General features: G+C 29.5%; 1 protein-coding gene across 1 annotated transcript in view; it reads left to right on the top strand.

Moving 5' to 3' along the window:
* LOC143073000 (unconventional myosin-IXb-like) overlaps positions 1–15,806 on the top strand; it is an 85,792-nt gene that overhangs the window by 35,929 nt on the left and 34,057 nt on the right. The window contains exons 18-30 of the mRNA XM_076248206.1: positions 305–389; positions 1,672–1,716; positions 3,407–3,595; positions 3,987–4,026; positions 5,044–5,232; positions 5,731–5,841; positions 6,563–6,685; positions 7,476–7,625; positions 8,147–8,322; positions 8,852–9,013; positions 9,490–9,666; positions 10,393–10,429; positions 11,421–11,531. Of these exons, the coding sequence (XP_076104321.1) occupies positions 305–389; positions 1,672–1,716; positions 3,407–3,595; positions 3,987–4,026; positions 5,044–5,232; positions 5,731–5,841; positions 6,563–6,685; positions 7,476–7,625; positions 8,147–8,322; positions 8,852–9,013; positions 9,490–9,666; positions 10,393–10,429; positions 11,421–11,531 (1,595 nt within the window). The remainder of the gene's footprint in view (positions 1–304; positions 390–1,671; positions 1,717–3,406; positions 3,596–3,986; positions 4,027–5,043; positions 5,233–5,730; positions 5,842–6,562; positions 6,686–7,475; positions 7,626–8,146; positions 8,323–8,851; positions 9,014–9,489; positions 9,667–10,392; positions 10,430–11,420; positions 11,532–15,806) is intronic.

Below are 15,806 nucleotides of genomic sequence, written 5' to 3'. Positions count from 1 at the left end.
ATCCAAATTTGCATACAATCAATTTGTGGAACGGATCCATGAATGATTATAATACATGTCAAAGACCTTGAAATGACTGCATTTGTTGCTTCAATTTGATATTTCTTGATACCTGTCCACAGAAAATTGTTTGAAGAATACATATAATTGCTATTATCTTTTCTGTTTCATTGACATCAAATTTAGATGGGATCACCAGACTATTATTTTTCAGTTTAAAATCAATGAACCTCAATTTGACAGATTCATATTGCAAAGTTGAACATGTTTCAAATGAAATTTGTTTATCCATTCTTTATTTTAGATTTAAGGATAAATACCAATTCACAGAGAAGAGGATCTGATTATTCCCTTCCAGATTCTCTCATACCAAGTGAAAATTTGCTCAGGTAGGACGTGTTCAATTAAACGTGTCACATAGAGTTGCATTCATTTCTTCATTATATTTGTAAACTTTGAATATATTCTTTGTAAGTCTGTATATATCACTTTTATCACTTAAGTTTTTGTATTTTTTTTTCTCTTAGTAATTCATGTAATTGTATTACAGCTCACATACTCATTTCACAGATCACTGATAAAATATGATTTTAGCTTTTTTTCACTTTTAGAAAAGTTAAGTATCTTTCTCCCTGTCCATCCTACTGTAAATAGAAATGTGTATACAGTTTACTTCAATTTGAAAGAAAACTGGACACCTTGCTTTTGTCCATTTTTTAAGTATGTAGATTGTGTATATAAGTCTAAGAGTGCTTTTCACTGTTTGGATAAAAGCTCAATGTTTCTCCTGCCGTATGAGTTACGGGTTGTCTGTACCAGATTTTGGTATGAATAAGTTGCACCTGCATATGGAAATTAACAATATAATATCCACCAGTAATACAAAATTGTCAGTTTAGATGAATTTGAGGGAATACTTTACAGGATTGAAAAAAATAAAATTTAAGAATAAGTGTTACAGCTTTATGAAAAACTAAATTAAATGCAAAAACTATAAAATCAGTATTACAGTCTGTGTTAAGACTTCAACATACTATGTAATTAATGTATTAACTTTGGTTAATCTTTGTTCCTTAACATCTCAACATGGGAATAACAAGTTTATTTAAAAGGTTGAACATTTAAATATCATATTGTCTTCATCATTCTTTTTATGACATGATGCCATATGTTTATCAATTACTGAAAATAATTAATGATACACCTTTTGACAAAATTTACTTTCTTTGTGCTGAAAACAATATGAGAAAATTGTCTAAATGTAAGAAGGGTTCAATGGAAAAGCAGTTCACAAATGAGACGATCCTTTTATAATTCTTTGTCTTGCAATTGTGTTTAACTTGATACATTAATTTGTATTCAAGCAGGTTATTCTTTTCATTTTCTTTAATGTTTTTTTACAGCAGTGTGTTTATTTTTCTGCTTTATAAGTAAAAGTCATAATCAAATATTTATTGTGACTTACTTAATTATATTTCTTTACCCTCATGTATTTCCTCCTTAGTTCAGCCAACAAATTACCAAAAATGAAGATATCCATCATCATTTTATTTATTCTTTTTAATTAAAAATGAAATAAAGTTAAATTATCTTTCAATAGATGATTTAACAATGAAGAATTTCCAATGAAATACCATTTATTTTCACATTGGTAACTTTTGTACTTTAAAGATTTGTGAAGATAGCTAAGACTGCTAGTGTTTTAAGGAAAATTCAGTAAGTTGAAATGTTGTTATAAAATTGTTTTCCGATGCATGAAGTGGTATTTGGATGGCTGTGGGAACAATGTTGTAGGTTCTGGTTCATATCTACTTGTGATTCTGAGCATTGTTTTGTGGATTTATAGATATACTGGAATTTTCATACAATTTTCCTTTCGCCTGCATTTGTGATGCAGGTTGTCTAGTCTTGATGTTTTCTTTGACTTTGGGATCCCATAGTGCCATACTTTAGTTAAGATAATTTCCAGCCAATTTTATTTTGGGACTTGGTGAATACCATATGTATTTTAATTTTAATTACCATATGGGTTTTAAGTTTTGTATTTTTGTTAAATTATTTTTGTTATTTTATCAGTATTTTTACAATAAAAATTAGCAATAGACATATTTTATAAGCTCACAATTTGCTGGGGATAATGGTCAGAATTCCAATGATCCTGAAACTTGGGAAAAGTCGTGTATTTTTATTTTTTTTTAACAAAATAAACCATGGAATTTTGAATTATGATGAGATTCAAGTGCTGTGAAAACTCATGTTCAGTTCAATCTAATTTATGAATGGGTTAAACATAGTTAGAAATTAAAAACTTGCAAAAAAAAAAACCATAACACATAACACGTGACTAAATTTTGGAATTGATTTTTGCTGCTTTAAAAAAGATATGAAGTATAAAACAAAACAAACTGCTTATATTTAGCTTGTCAGAATTATTTTACCACCCACCCACCCACCCACTAAAAACTAATTTCTCATCATGATAAACGTGAATTTTATGTTAAATTGTGCATCAGTGGATCAAATCAGAATAGCCCACTTCTAGTTTCCTCTTTCAGTAATCCATTGAACAAATTATTGAGTTAGAGTCACCTAATTTATCTTCTGTCTCTCTCTCTCTCTCTCTCTCTCTCTCTCTCTCTCTCTCTCTTCAAACTTTCCTGTTTCCTTTTCTGGTTCACAAGATACCGCCCCTTTAGCACAGCAACAAGTTATTTACAACGATAAGGTCTACTGTAGTTAACTGTTCATATAGAAATAAATGTGTACATTCATTAATGTGAATCATAAAAAAATAACTGAAATAGAAAATCAATCAGTAGGATTGCAATAGATTTTATTTGAATATGAGTGATTAGAATTCAAATTATAAGTTTAAGCTTATACTTTCAGAACCCATTTGCATTAATGAATCTGTCAACATTCATTTCTTTATTTACAGCCTTTGTTTCTTGATTTCATTATGATGTTCTCGTACATTCTCTATATATGTAATGTAATAGTGTTGTATAAATGTGCTTTATTGATTTAGAATGTTCATGTATGTATAATATTGCTCTTTGATTGCTAAAGTTTTGTTATGTAAATGTTTCATAAATTATAAATTCTTGCTTTATTTCAAAATACAATAAAACCTTGTTCTGACAAATAAACATTTTTACTTGTGCAGCATTTGAATAGAGCTTTATGATTGACATGATTTGATCAAAACATAGGAATTTTTCTTAATTTCAATGAAAATCTTTGCTATTGGGACTACCTAACTGTGAAATTGCAACCTTATCTAGACTGTGGTATTGCAAAAATACTGTTTATTTTTAACCAGGACAAGGTTTTATTAATATTTCTGTTTGTTTTTTGCATCATGTTGTCTTTTCCTCTTTTAATTTGCATTACTTTATCTGTATAGTGCACGAAGCAAATCTCCAATGCATGATAAATCTGCATGTAATAATACAAAGGAAGACAGCGGTTGCTTTGATCCAGATGATGACGATGCTTTCTTAGACAACGATCAAAGTGGAAAAATTTGTCTTACAAGCCCAGGATTGTCAAAAGACGAAAATATTCTCATGCGTAAAGCCGAGAGAATTTTAAAGTATGTTTATGATAATCGTCGAATGTTGAAGAAATTATCGTAGGAATAAAAAACATATACACACAAGATATTAATTAAGCAGAGAAAATAAGTATATATGCATTTCTGAAAAATAATAATCATAATAAGTTTTCCGTGCTTGAAATGATGGCTTTCAACTGCATGTGATATTATGGATTAAAAGAAACATGAAAATTTATTAACATTTAGAATCAATTCCAAAAAATTCTTACTTGATAAAGCATGATGCAGTATGGTTCCTAATAAAGCTTTCTGACACAATTTCCTAACAAATGAAAAAAAAAATACTGACACTGGAGCATACATGTTTAGTTATTACTTCAAAGATATTAGATATTATAATTATTCGCTTTCCATTGCTCTGTTACAGGAAAAACAAGTCATTCCGACCAAAGTCAAAGCCACCTACAGTAAGTTTTTGTATGCTTTATTTGTAGATATGTTTTCATTGGGCTCTAAATAAATTTACATAATTATGGTGACCTTAGATAGAAAAATGAAAATTATACATTGTGTTTTTTTTTGCATGATGATTTATTTTATACAAGATTGAGGAAAAATGTTACAATTAATTTTTTTTAACAATCTTATTAGACATGTTGAGTAGCTGTTCATTATCCAAAATTTGATATTGACTGTTATATATTTCTGGTTTTGATGTAGACTAAAAGTGTCTATAGGTTGCATTTTTGTAAATAATGACAATGCATTTTCCAATAGGAACTCCCTTTACGGCTAAAACTGTACCACTTTTACTATGAAGTTTTGAAAAAATCATATCCTAGAATGGAAAATTCATATGCACTACTATTTTTTTCAAAGGTCAAAATATAGGATTGTGCGGCATATTTTCAACGTTTATATGCCCCGAACTTCTAGGAGTTTAAACTAACACTAATTTTTTTTAACTATTCCTACCTCGACTAGGGTTACCATAGATTTCAATATAAACAATATGAACATGTATATTTTCTGGTAACTTTCCCAAGTTGTGTCTGAGATGTAATCTACAGATTAGAACTGGGAACATGTATGTAAGCAAAAATAATTTTCTATGAATATTCTAAATCTCCTCATAAGAGGCGTGGTTTGAGAAACAGCTGTATTTACAAAGTGCAACCTATACTCTTAATCACTTATTTGTGTGCTGTTTGAAAACCATGTTAAAAATTTGATATCAGATAATTTACACCGTAAATCATAAAAAAGATAATAGCTATTTCCTTGCATTCAGTTCAGTAAAGAAATACTTTATGTCGACCATGGTTTACTAGGTCTAAACAAGATTATTAGGGAAGGATTTACATTTTGCAAATAAATAATTTCTCTTGGCTGCCAGGAATTATTACTTCATTTACTAGGACAGCTCAGAACATTTGCTCAAATAGAGGACTATGAAAGACTTATTTGATGGCTTTATTTTTCAGATGCTTAGTGACATAAAAACTCTAAAAGATATAGCCCGTCGTACTATGTATGGTAGTGGTAGAGATCCATCTAAGAAACAGAAATCCAGTGTCAGTGCTCAATTCCAATGGTCTTTAAATAGACTGATGTCAACACTACAACAAGCTAACCCATTCTTCATCAGATGTATAAAATCTAATGCTGACAAGGTAAGGAACTGACAAGAAATTTAGAATGGTCTTCCCTTAAACAATGAGTGGTCCCCAATTATCCATGAATCTCTTTTGAAATACTGAGTTGATTCCTTCATGTAATATATATCTTTTATTTGATAAAATGACTTACTTTTGTTGTAACAACAAAGTCTCAAAGACCTAATAGTTAATTAAGGTAAGTTAAATGCTAGTTTCATTTGGTTGCCTCAAAAGTACTTGCACAAGTGATACAAACAAAATTTGCTGTACATTCACATTATAGCAGAATAACAATTCCATAGATATTTTAAAAGTATGAACAAGGCTTATGCTATACACTGACCTGGTTATAGCCTCTTGCTATACACTGATACAGGTTAACTATGAAACACTGGGTAGTTTTCTATCACCAATCTTAAAAACTCTTATGAATTTATGAATTAAAAAGAAAGTATATAGAAGGAACTTTGAATAATTGATTTTTAAATTTTTTCCCTACTTCCTGTTTTATAGCTGCCGTGTACTTTTGATGATGTATTGGTTCTCAGACAGTTGAGATATACAGGAATGTTGGCAACAGTCAAGATCAGACAGTCAGGATATAATCATCGACTTACATTTGATGTTAGTATAATTATTTATGAGATTTCTATGCCCTGCCTACAATAGTAGGGGGCATAATGTTTTCTAGTTTGTGAGTATGTCTAATATTTTAGCCTGTTTCTTTTCATTCATCTCATATCAGGTAAAAAGTATTTAGATATTTAGTGCACCATGAGGTCCTGGTCACATTGACTTGAAACTCTTAAGGCACTTTCATTATGATGTGAAATATTTTGTTCATATGCCAAATTACAATTTTTACCTTAGTTTCTTGGTTTAAATGAACATGGAAATGTGAAAGTGTGAAACCATTACATTCTCAGGTAAAAGGTCAAGGTAAAGCTGAATCTTAGTTCACATATTCATTATGATTCAAACTTTTGATATTATATTTATATGCAAAATTACTTTTTTGGGTCAGATTTACTTAACCCTGAATTAAAGTGCTTAGATTAAAAAAGAAGAAAGATAAAAAACAGAATATATACTGCAAATAAACCATAGGCTTGAATTTTACCTAATATGCCAATACATTGCACCTCTTTTTTACAAGTGGTGAAATATTTGGCATAAAAGGCCAACTCATGGTAAAATCCAAATAACCTTAAGCCCCATGGAATATTTCTTAATACATTTCTATGAATGTCTTTAAAAAGAAGATTTTTTTTAAATTGCAGATCATTAAATTTGCAAGGGGTATTGATGGGGGACAAATGTGTTATATTGATGTGTTTTATTTCAGGAATTCATACAAATGTATAAGATATTACTGCCTAAAGGATTACTGAGTTCTGTAGATGATGTAAAAGACTTCTTAGAACATATGGAATTTATGGAAGAGAATTATCAAATTGGAATAACTAAGGTAATTTTGTCGAGAAATGTTCTGTTAATATGCCATGTCATATTTTTTATCATATAACTATTAATATATGATATTAAAAAGTCAATTTCTGGCACATATCTTTATTAGTATTTGGGGCTGTCTATCTTTTTGTAATAAAGTTATGAAAAGAATATTAGGTGTAAGCAGGCAACAATTTTATATGCGCTACACGGATAAATCTAGATTATTCTGAATATCTGACAAAAAGTCAAAACAACAGAAACAAATATCCTATATATACATTTACTGACATATGCAGAAAATTTTAGAAAAAAAACATTTTTGATGGCTTCTACTTGTGATAAAAACAGAATGAGCACATATTCCATTTTCAAATTAACTTATTTAGTTCTATCAAAGTCATTTTACTACTGAAATTTAGCAAGCAATACCTTTTTACTTGATTTTAAACTGTTTATTTTGGTCTTTGTTGATTTATTTTTAAGGAAATAGTCTCTACTTAAGTTTTCCTGTTGAAATTTGAAACCATTTTTTTTCAGTGACACATTATACAATAGAAAAAAGTAAAAATCACAAAAATACTAAACTCTGAGGAAAATTCAAAACGGAAAGTCCCTAATCAAAAGGCAAAATCAAATAATAAAACACATCAAACGAATGGACAACAACTGTCATATTCCTCACTTAGTACAGGCATTTTCAAATGTAGAAAATAGTGGATTGAACCTGGTTTTATAGCGTTAAATCTCACTTGTATGACAGTCCCATAAAATTCCGTTTGATATTTCACAATTCACAAATGTTTTAGGTATTTCTAAGAGAAACAGAGAAACAGAGATTGGATCAAGCCTTACATGTAGCCATTATGGAAAGAGTTATTAGAGTTCAGAGATGGTTTAAAACAATCTTTGAAAGAAGGAACTATATTAAAATGAGAGCTAGTATTATTGTGATACAGGTTAGTTTTGCAATTATATTTTATGACACGGTTAATTTTTTTTTCAGAAAAAAACTGCATTGTTATAATACTTCTAGCAACATAGTTAATGAGCGAATAACTTTTATTAACCCTTTGCTGTCATCTAAATATGAGAAATTTATTACGAAACATACATTGTTATTTAGTTGACAAAAATATTGTGAACATTAACATTTTCATATCAATAAAATGAAAATGTTTTCAGCAATAACAAATTATTTTAATTAAATTTTCTAAAATATGCAATTTAAAGGGATTTTTTTTTTGCCACTTTTGTAACACATTCTATGCATTTATAGACCTATGTTAGTTAGCAATACCTTTTTACATAAGCACAATATGTATCTTCAAGAATATCATTTCCACTATAATAAGATGCAGTTTAACAACTTATAAATGCAAACAAAATTTCATCAAAATCTGATATACATGTATTGACAAACAACATTTACTTTCCCTAAATTAAAAGTATTATATATCATATATTTGAACCATTACAGGCTTGTGTAAGAATGTTCCTGGGTAAAAGAAGAAAACTAAGATTAAAACAGAACATATCAGCCATGTGTATTCAGCGTTACATGAAAGGATGGCATCACAGATATACATTTCTCAAAACATTATCAGCCACTCTTATCATACAGTGTTGGTACAGAGGATATAAAAGTCGCAAGATGTAGGTTTACTTATAAGTCAAATTAATCTTTACTTATAAATCTGAATCTTTACTTATAAATCTGAATCTTTACTTATAAATCAAATCTTTACTTATAAATCAAATGAATCTAAAGCAAATTTAACTTAGAAAGTTTTGTTTGGAGAGGGGGGTGCACAAATGAAACAGTCAATTGTCTTATTCGTAGGCAGTGGTATTTAAGTCTTAAATAAATATGATTACATGTTAGGAAATATGGTTGATAGAAGGTAATTTTTACTCAAAATACTTGCACCCATGCAATTGTAAGATGGTTGTATGTAAAGGCAAATAAAAAAAAAAAAAACATTTTTTTATTTTGATCAATTGAATAATTTTGAGTTAAGCAGAGAGGAAATTTCAGTTTGCCATCTTTTATGTATTGATTTTTTTTAATCAAATCTTGAAAATAAATTGTTTCTTGACTCTGAAAAAAAAATTCAGTGTAAAAACTGAATGATATATTTCAATTTAACGTATGAAAATGAATAATTTTGTATATGTAATGCAGATATAGAAATCTGCTACTTGAAAAACAACTTGAAGAAGCGAAAGCCAAGCAAGCACAGATAGATGATTTACGATCCTCTAACAGTGATGAAGGTATTCTGACTAAAGGATCCAGCGGAGAAGAACTAGATGACGTTGGCAGATCTCCTAGACGTGATTCATCGTTAGTATATTATCATTATTATCTTTTTTAAACAGAAATAAATACATGACAGACAAGAATAGCAGTGGAAAATACACTCTTGAAAAAAATAAAATTATATGATATCTTATGCCACAAACTTCAAATTTTATTTTTCATTTATATAATTCTGTTGCAGTTATTATGCAGGCTCATGGTAAATCCCTGCAAGTTTATAAAGGAAAGTTATTAATTGAATTACTACAACTTTATATAAAATTTGGCAGAGTGTTTGAAGTAATAATTTAAAGTGATCCAGTCAACACTGATGTTGTGAGCCCAAACCCCTGTAGCTTTAATTTAAATAGTGATAATAAACTCGCAGAAGTCTTGTATATTATTATATTGAAATTAAATAACTCGAGTTGATATCAAGCAATATTCCATTCTCACTCGTTATGAAACCTTTAACTATTTGATCACTTATGATACTATTTGTTTTTAATTTTCTGTTGCAGGAGTAGTGGTGTTCATGATGAAGACTCAGAATCTGAAACAGTTTCCCTAGAATCAAAAAGTCATGACGGCTCCATAGTAACCCCACCTCCAACACCCACTGATGTTAAAATTATAGTACAACCCACCATTAAAATAGAACAAGACAAATACCTTAGGCAAGACAAGAGGTCATCAAGGTAAGCTGATTAATTTATTCAAAATTGTGTTTTCAATAGTTACCTCCCTTGTCCTGGTTTGTAGATATAAGAAGATGTGGTATTAGTGCCAATGAGACAACTCTCCATTCAAGTTACAATTTTTTGTGGTTTTCAGTATGGAATTTATTTAAATTTAAAGATGTTGACAACTGGAATTTTTTTTTAAAGAGAAATAAAAAAAAACGTCTCAAAATGAATGAATATGTTAGAAGACCGAAAGTACAAGTCAAGATGAATATCTATCAAATGGTAAAAATTCATATCAACAAAAAGATGCTTTATCAGGTATAAAATATTAACATATAGTTTATAATTTGATAATGAAATTCTGCTTAATTATTGATTGCAACTTCCTGTATAAAAATTTAGCATAAATGGTTGGTATTATTTGTATCATACTTTTATAGGATATATTTCAATGATATTCAATTATTTAAAAAAAATATTCAGATACCATTAGTTTGTAACTAAATAAAAATAAATGTCAAATCAACTGTTTTGATATATTTCTTTATTCATTTAATCAATATTGTTTTCAAATATATGTGTTTGGGTGACCCTAATCTAGGTTAATCCAGCAAAGTGATTCAGATGGATACATTTTATAAAATGTTATTTTCGCTTTTTTGTTGTTAATATGGTAGTCATTTTACAATTAGGTTGAAATTAATGTATTTTCATTATTATTTTTATATGATTTTACAGAGTTCAAGATTTGGCCAAATTTCATGAAGCAAAAGCTGTAAGTAGTCATTATTCCTACTTTTTCCAAGATTCTTATAAATTAATAATTAATTGAATTGTTCCCAAGGGTATTGACAAGTCACTAGAAAGTTGTAAAATAATAAAAATCCAGGTTTCTAAATGTTTCAGACTCTGCATTGTTTTTTTGGCAATAAAAAAGTCTTGAAAAATCTTATTATTTCATATAAATGTATACATCATTTAAAGAAAGGTCATGTAAAGATAAATATATAAGATAACAGTACTGAGAAATGGATTCACCTTTAACATATAGAATTTGGATCTTTAATAGAAAGTACATTTTTTAATGAAAATAACAAAAGGTACTTCAAACTATGAAAAAAAGAATCTAATTGATATACTCTCTACTTGTGTAAATAACCTTGCATGTCTTCAAACCAACACGGCATGCCATGTGGAATCTAAACATGCATGATATTCTTAACTTACTGATCTGGGTCATGAACCCTCATCATTTTCTACATTGGAACCCTTCTTCTACCTCTTGAAAATTGAAATTTATTTTAGTAGAAAAAGGATGATTTTTTTTGTGAATAATTGAAAGCAAAGCAAATTACAAATTGTATGAATAATAGTATTTCATGGATTGTCTCCAATTAAGACTATTTCAGTGTTTTTATCCACAAACTTTCATTATTATGACTGTTTTTGAAAATTTCTTTTTTTTTATAACATAAATAAAGACAAAATGGCAGTCAGGATTATCAATAGTTTGATAGTTTGATTGATGGTATTGTGAAGGTTCATGTTGGTCTTCATTAGCCCCAAAAATTAAACCATTGAACAATTGTTGAGAAATTATTGAGAAGTACTTCAATCCTTAAAAACAAATGAAAAGAAAACAGCTGGATTTTTTTAGTAAATTTTATGAATATCTGAACAGTTTGACTGTTCCAAGTATGTTATATGAAAAAATATGACTTGTTAAAAAAAATAACTATCTGTTGAATGGAATATTCTGATTCAAGGATGCCTTGAAAGAGAATTCTGACACAGTATCTCTTGAAAGAGGTCCAATGAAGAAAAAGCCAAAAGTTATACCTGCACCTCTGGCTAAGCAGGAATCATTCTCTGATTTGGTAAGAAGAAGCTTTGTTTGGGTGTTATATCAGATTTCGCTTGAACCACAACACTTCAAAAACTAGATTCTATTCCATATCTGTAGGTTTGAACATGGCGTTAAACTTGTCTTTGTCAATCAGTCTATAAGGTTTTGAAATGTCTTTCTTGTGCAAGACAACTTGAGCAATAACCCATACATTTTGATACATATTGATATCAATCTGACTGATCTGGCATCATCTTATTTAAAATGACTTCAGATTAGAGTTCATTTGATTTTGTGTTTAAAGAGAGCCTTATTTCCTCTATCAAATAATGTGTACCCTTTCAAAATTTCATCTAAGGAGTTAAGAATAGACAAGCTTCATCTTACGATACCATAGTCTAACAAAATTATCTGTTTAAAGAAGCACTTGGTAAAAAGTGAAAGCAATTCTAAATCTTTCCAACCACAATAAGGAAAAGATGAATGATAAAATGCTAATTAAACAATTGAAAACAAATCATTCTGAACTTATTATTGAGGAAAATCGACAGGTATTCTGATGTCCTTAACTTTTTATTTCCACAATTAATCTTCAATTTAAAAAATTACAATGTCCTTAACCTTCAAACATTGAATAGATTTTTAACAGCAGACCTTGTTCATTGTTGTTGAGGTGGTCCTTAATTTCGTAAATCACCAAATCCAGAACCTTTCACATCAAAATATTTTGAACCCCTGAAGAAATGAGAAAATATGAATAGGTTCCAACATGAATTATCTAAAAAGAATCTAGAATTTGAATTGTTGTGGTCCAGTAGTTTTGCAGAGTGTGCTTCATCTCTGTTGTATTAGTCAGTTTCTTGTCTGTTGTGTACTCTACACTTTGCTGTGTACTCTTACACTTTGTGTGTACTCTTACACTTTGCACTCTATACAATGTCTCATACACCTATCACCACTATATAGCTAAGTACTACACTCTTTTCTTTGAGCTAGCACTACGAATAAGGATTCTTACAGAGAACATATATAGACTGTATACAGATGTCTCTAGTGTAAATTTTAGTGTTTAGGTAGAATATAAAATATGGTGAAAGTTGTGTCATGTTGATAAGTAAAAATGTTGACTAACATAAAAATGTAGATTAGCTATAACCTTTTATTGTACTGTGGATTTATCTATTTTTCTGGTACTAATTTTTTTGTGATTGAGAAAAAAAATGTTTGTTCATGGATAATTTATAATTTTGTTATGTTGACAAAGTTTGCTTACAATCCTATTTTAAAAAATGTGCTCATCATTGAACATTTAAATATGTGGTTCATCTAATCCCACAAAATCCCATGAAAATAGTGTCCAATAAAATAAAATGAATCTACTGTACAGTATTTAACATGGTGGGGTAAATTATATAAGATATAGTATAGGGGGTACAGGTATTTTTCATAATTCCATGAGTTGTTTTCTACTTGGAAAATGTTGACATGTGTTTAAACAAATGAAAATCATTTCTATGTTTTAAGTCAAAAAGAAACAGAATCATTTTTATGCATACAGATTATATATTGTTCCAGGTATGGTATTGATGATATAAAAAAAAGTCAATATAATGGTTTATTTTTACCTTTTTTTGAGTTGTCTCATTGGCACTCATACCACATCTTCCTATAATATCTAGTCAATTCGTTTGAAAAGAAAAAAATGTGAAAAAAGCTGCATCACTTACTTTAAGGTGTAATTACATAAATGGAATTTGAATACAAAAATAGAAAGGGCTATTTCATAAAGTTGGATGTGTTAAGGTAGAAAGGTGATTAAAGCACCTCCCACATGACTTACTTTCTATATGTCATTGAGGAGTTTTGCATGTATCAATTTAGTATGCAACCACAAATGACCAATCACTTGTGTCCAAAAATAAATACAGGTATGTTCTTCTTACCTTCCTGCATTCATTTTAATGGAATAACCCTAAGTTATCTAGTAGTAGGTGAGAGGATAACTCATAGAACATTACTAATACTAAAGTGTTATTAAATGTGTGTTTTCTTATTGTTCCTGTATTATATGGTATATTAGTAAGAATTGGGTTGAGGCACAGTTGAGGGCAATTTCAGCTACTAGTAATGAAGACCCAATATGACTATGAGAATATAATGCAATTTCAATATGAAAACACCTACCTTTATTAACCCAATGACTTAAAATAATTACCAGAATCTGAAAAAGAACAAATACGACTGAAAGAAGACTAATACAAGATCAGTTTAAACTAACTTTCACTAATATACAAGGCATGGTTGGAAACCCTAAAATTATTAGTGTAGGACAAATTACCATTTTATTCACTAAAAAATAACCCTTTGAGTCTCTCAATTTATGCACAAATTATCTCCCTTTAGAATAGTGTCACTGGTGTATGTAAATAGAATGGCAACTGGCAGGTAAAAAGTCTGTCCAGTTACGAGAAAACAAGTATTGAAAAAGCATCTGGTGGCAAGGATAGCTTTCACAAACTACAATTTTCTGACACCTTTTTGACCCAATAACCCATAGTTAAAATCCTTTATTTGACCAAATTTCTAGTTTTCAGACACATGGAATTGTAATAAATGGCAAATTGATAATTTATTTTAAGTCATAGGTTAAAAATCTGATAATAATGTGTGACTTGTAATTTGATATAGATGTGAGATATAGGTTAAATTTTGATGGAGGAGTAAAATATATATTGAAATGATAATGTAAAGAGATTTAGACCTATCATAATCCATTTAATAAGTTGATGTTTTATCAACCTGGCATAGCTTTTTGTTTATTCAGAGAATGCAGAATTTTTCTATAGAGCTTTTTTCAAATAATAAGTATGGCCAACTAAAATTAATTAGTAGATTTTCATCCAAATTTTTGAAAAAAATGGGGCGGGTGGGAGGATTTTATTTTTTAAATTTTATTTCATATGAAACCTTCTGGTCACGGTTTATTCATATATGCAAGTGTAATAATAAGCTTATATCATGTAAATACATCCATAAGGTGTCTTGTATAAGACAGTAACAATCAAAACCAAGGAGTAACCAAAGACTCATAAAACCAAAAGACATTTACATCAACAGTTACAAATAATAAGTAGGAAACAACACGAACTCCACTAAAAACCAGGAGTGAAATCAGGTGCTCCAGGAGGGTAAGCATTTCCTGCACCGTATACGGCTCCCGTCATGTTATTTCTTTGTTCAGTTCGGTAATGATGGAAGGTTATTATGACTGAGGAAGAATATCACTGAGATATGATTTCTGACACACTTTTGTCATAATGGCCAATCAGCTCATGATGGCGACCATAAAATTGCTTGAGTGATGACTTTAATTTGATTGATTCATAGCCCTGTCTTATCAACTTTTGAGAAAGCAGTATTCCTCGTTCAACAAATCAACGTACTTTGAGCTAGCTCTAGAGTAACGTATCAATTGAGACACATATACTCCATATGCTGGTGCCGCTTTTTCAAATTCGTAAATATATATCTCTGATTGGCAATCACTGTTATTCATGTAATTGCCGCTTTAGATACCTATTTTATAGTAAACAGCAGAAATGAGGAGAAATGCTCTCTTCAGTTGGACTACCTCCATCAAATGTATTTTGCTTTCTAAGCAATGTTTTGTTGTCCTAATAAAATGAAGCAAATGCATTGGTATGCAACACGAGTACGATAAGTACAGAATAAAATGAAAACTTAAACAGTGTTGAAATAATAGGGTTGGTCCTTATGCAAGATGCAAATATAATTACAATGTAAAACATAAAGTTGTTTAATGACTCTATCGTGGGTATTGTGACAGAGGATGTTTGCTGTTTTTCTACAAAAAACGAAAGGCATGGCTAAATCTAAATCTTAGAGCTTGCTATAAATTAATAAATAAAAAATGCGTATGTTTGTCGATTTTCTGAACTCAATATACCGTCACCAATCTAAAAAGTTCATGCTTGTCAATTTCTTCATTCCAGTCAAATGTGTTCCACGATTCTTACGCTTTTGGGTTTCATTCACAGTTCAAATTTCTTGACACAAAGTCATTGTATAAATAAATAAATCCAAGGTGTTTTATTCACAAACATTTGTGTCATTTGTGACATACTGCGATTTGCGATTTTGGACACAGCATATTACTCGTAACCCGAATATTTCTTGCCCTTCTCGTAATCAATCTCTATTCTCGGTAAATGATGTTGTCATCATAGATCAGAATATATCGACTTAATGATTTTAGTAAGAATACTCTGAGAAATACGAAAACCGT

The sequence above is a fragment of the Mytilus galloprovincialis genome, chromosome 4 (assembly GCF_965363235.1).
Source record: "Mytilus galloprovincialis chromosome 4, xbMytGall1.hap1.1, whole genome shotgun sequence".
Lineage (NCBI taxonomy): Eukaryota > Metazoa > Mollusca > Bivalvia > Mytilida > Mytilidae > Mytilus > Mytilus galloprovincialis.
The sequence above is the reverse complement of the archived record's forward strand: the minus strand, read 5'-3'. Positions and strand labels throughout refer to the sequence as shown.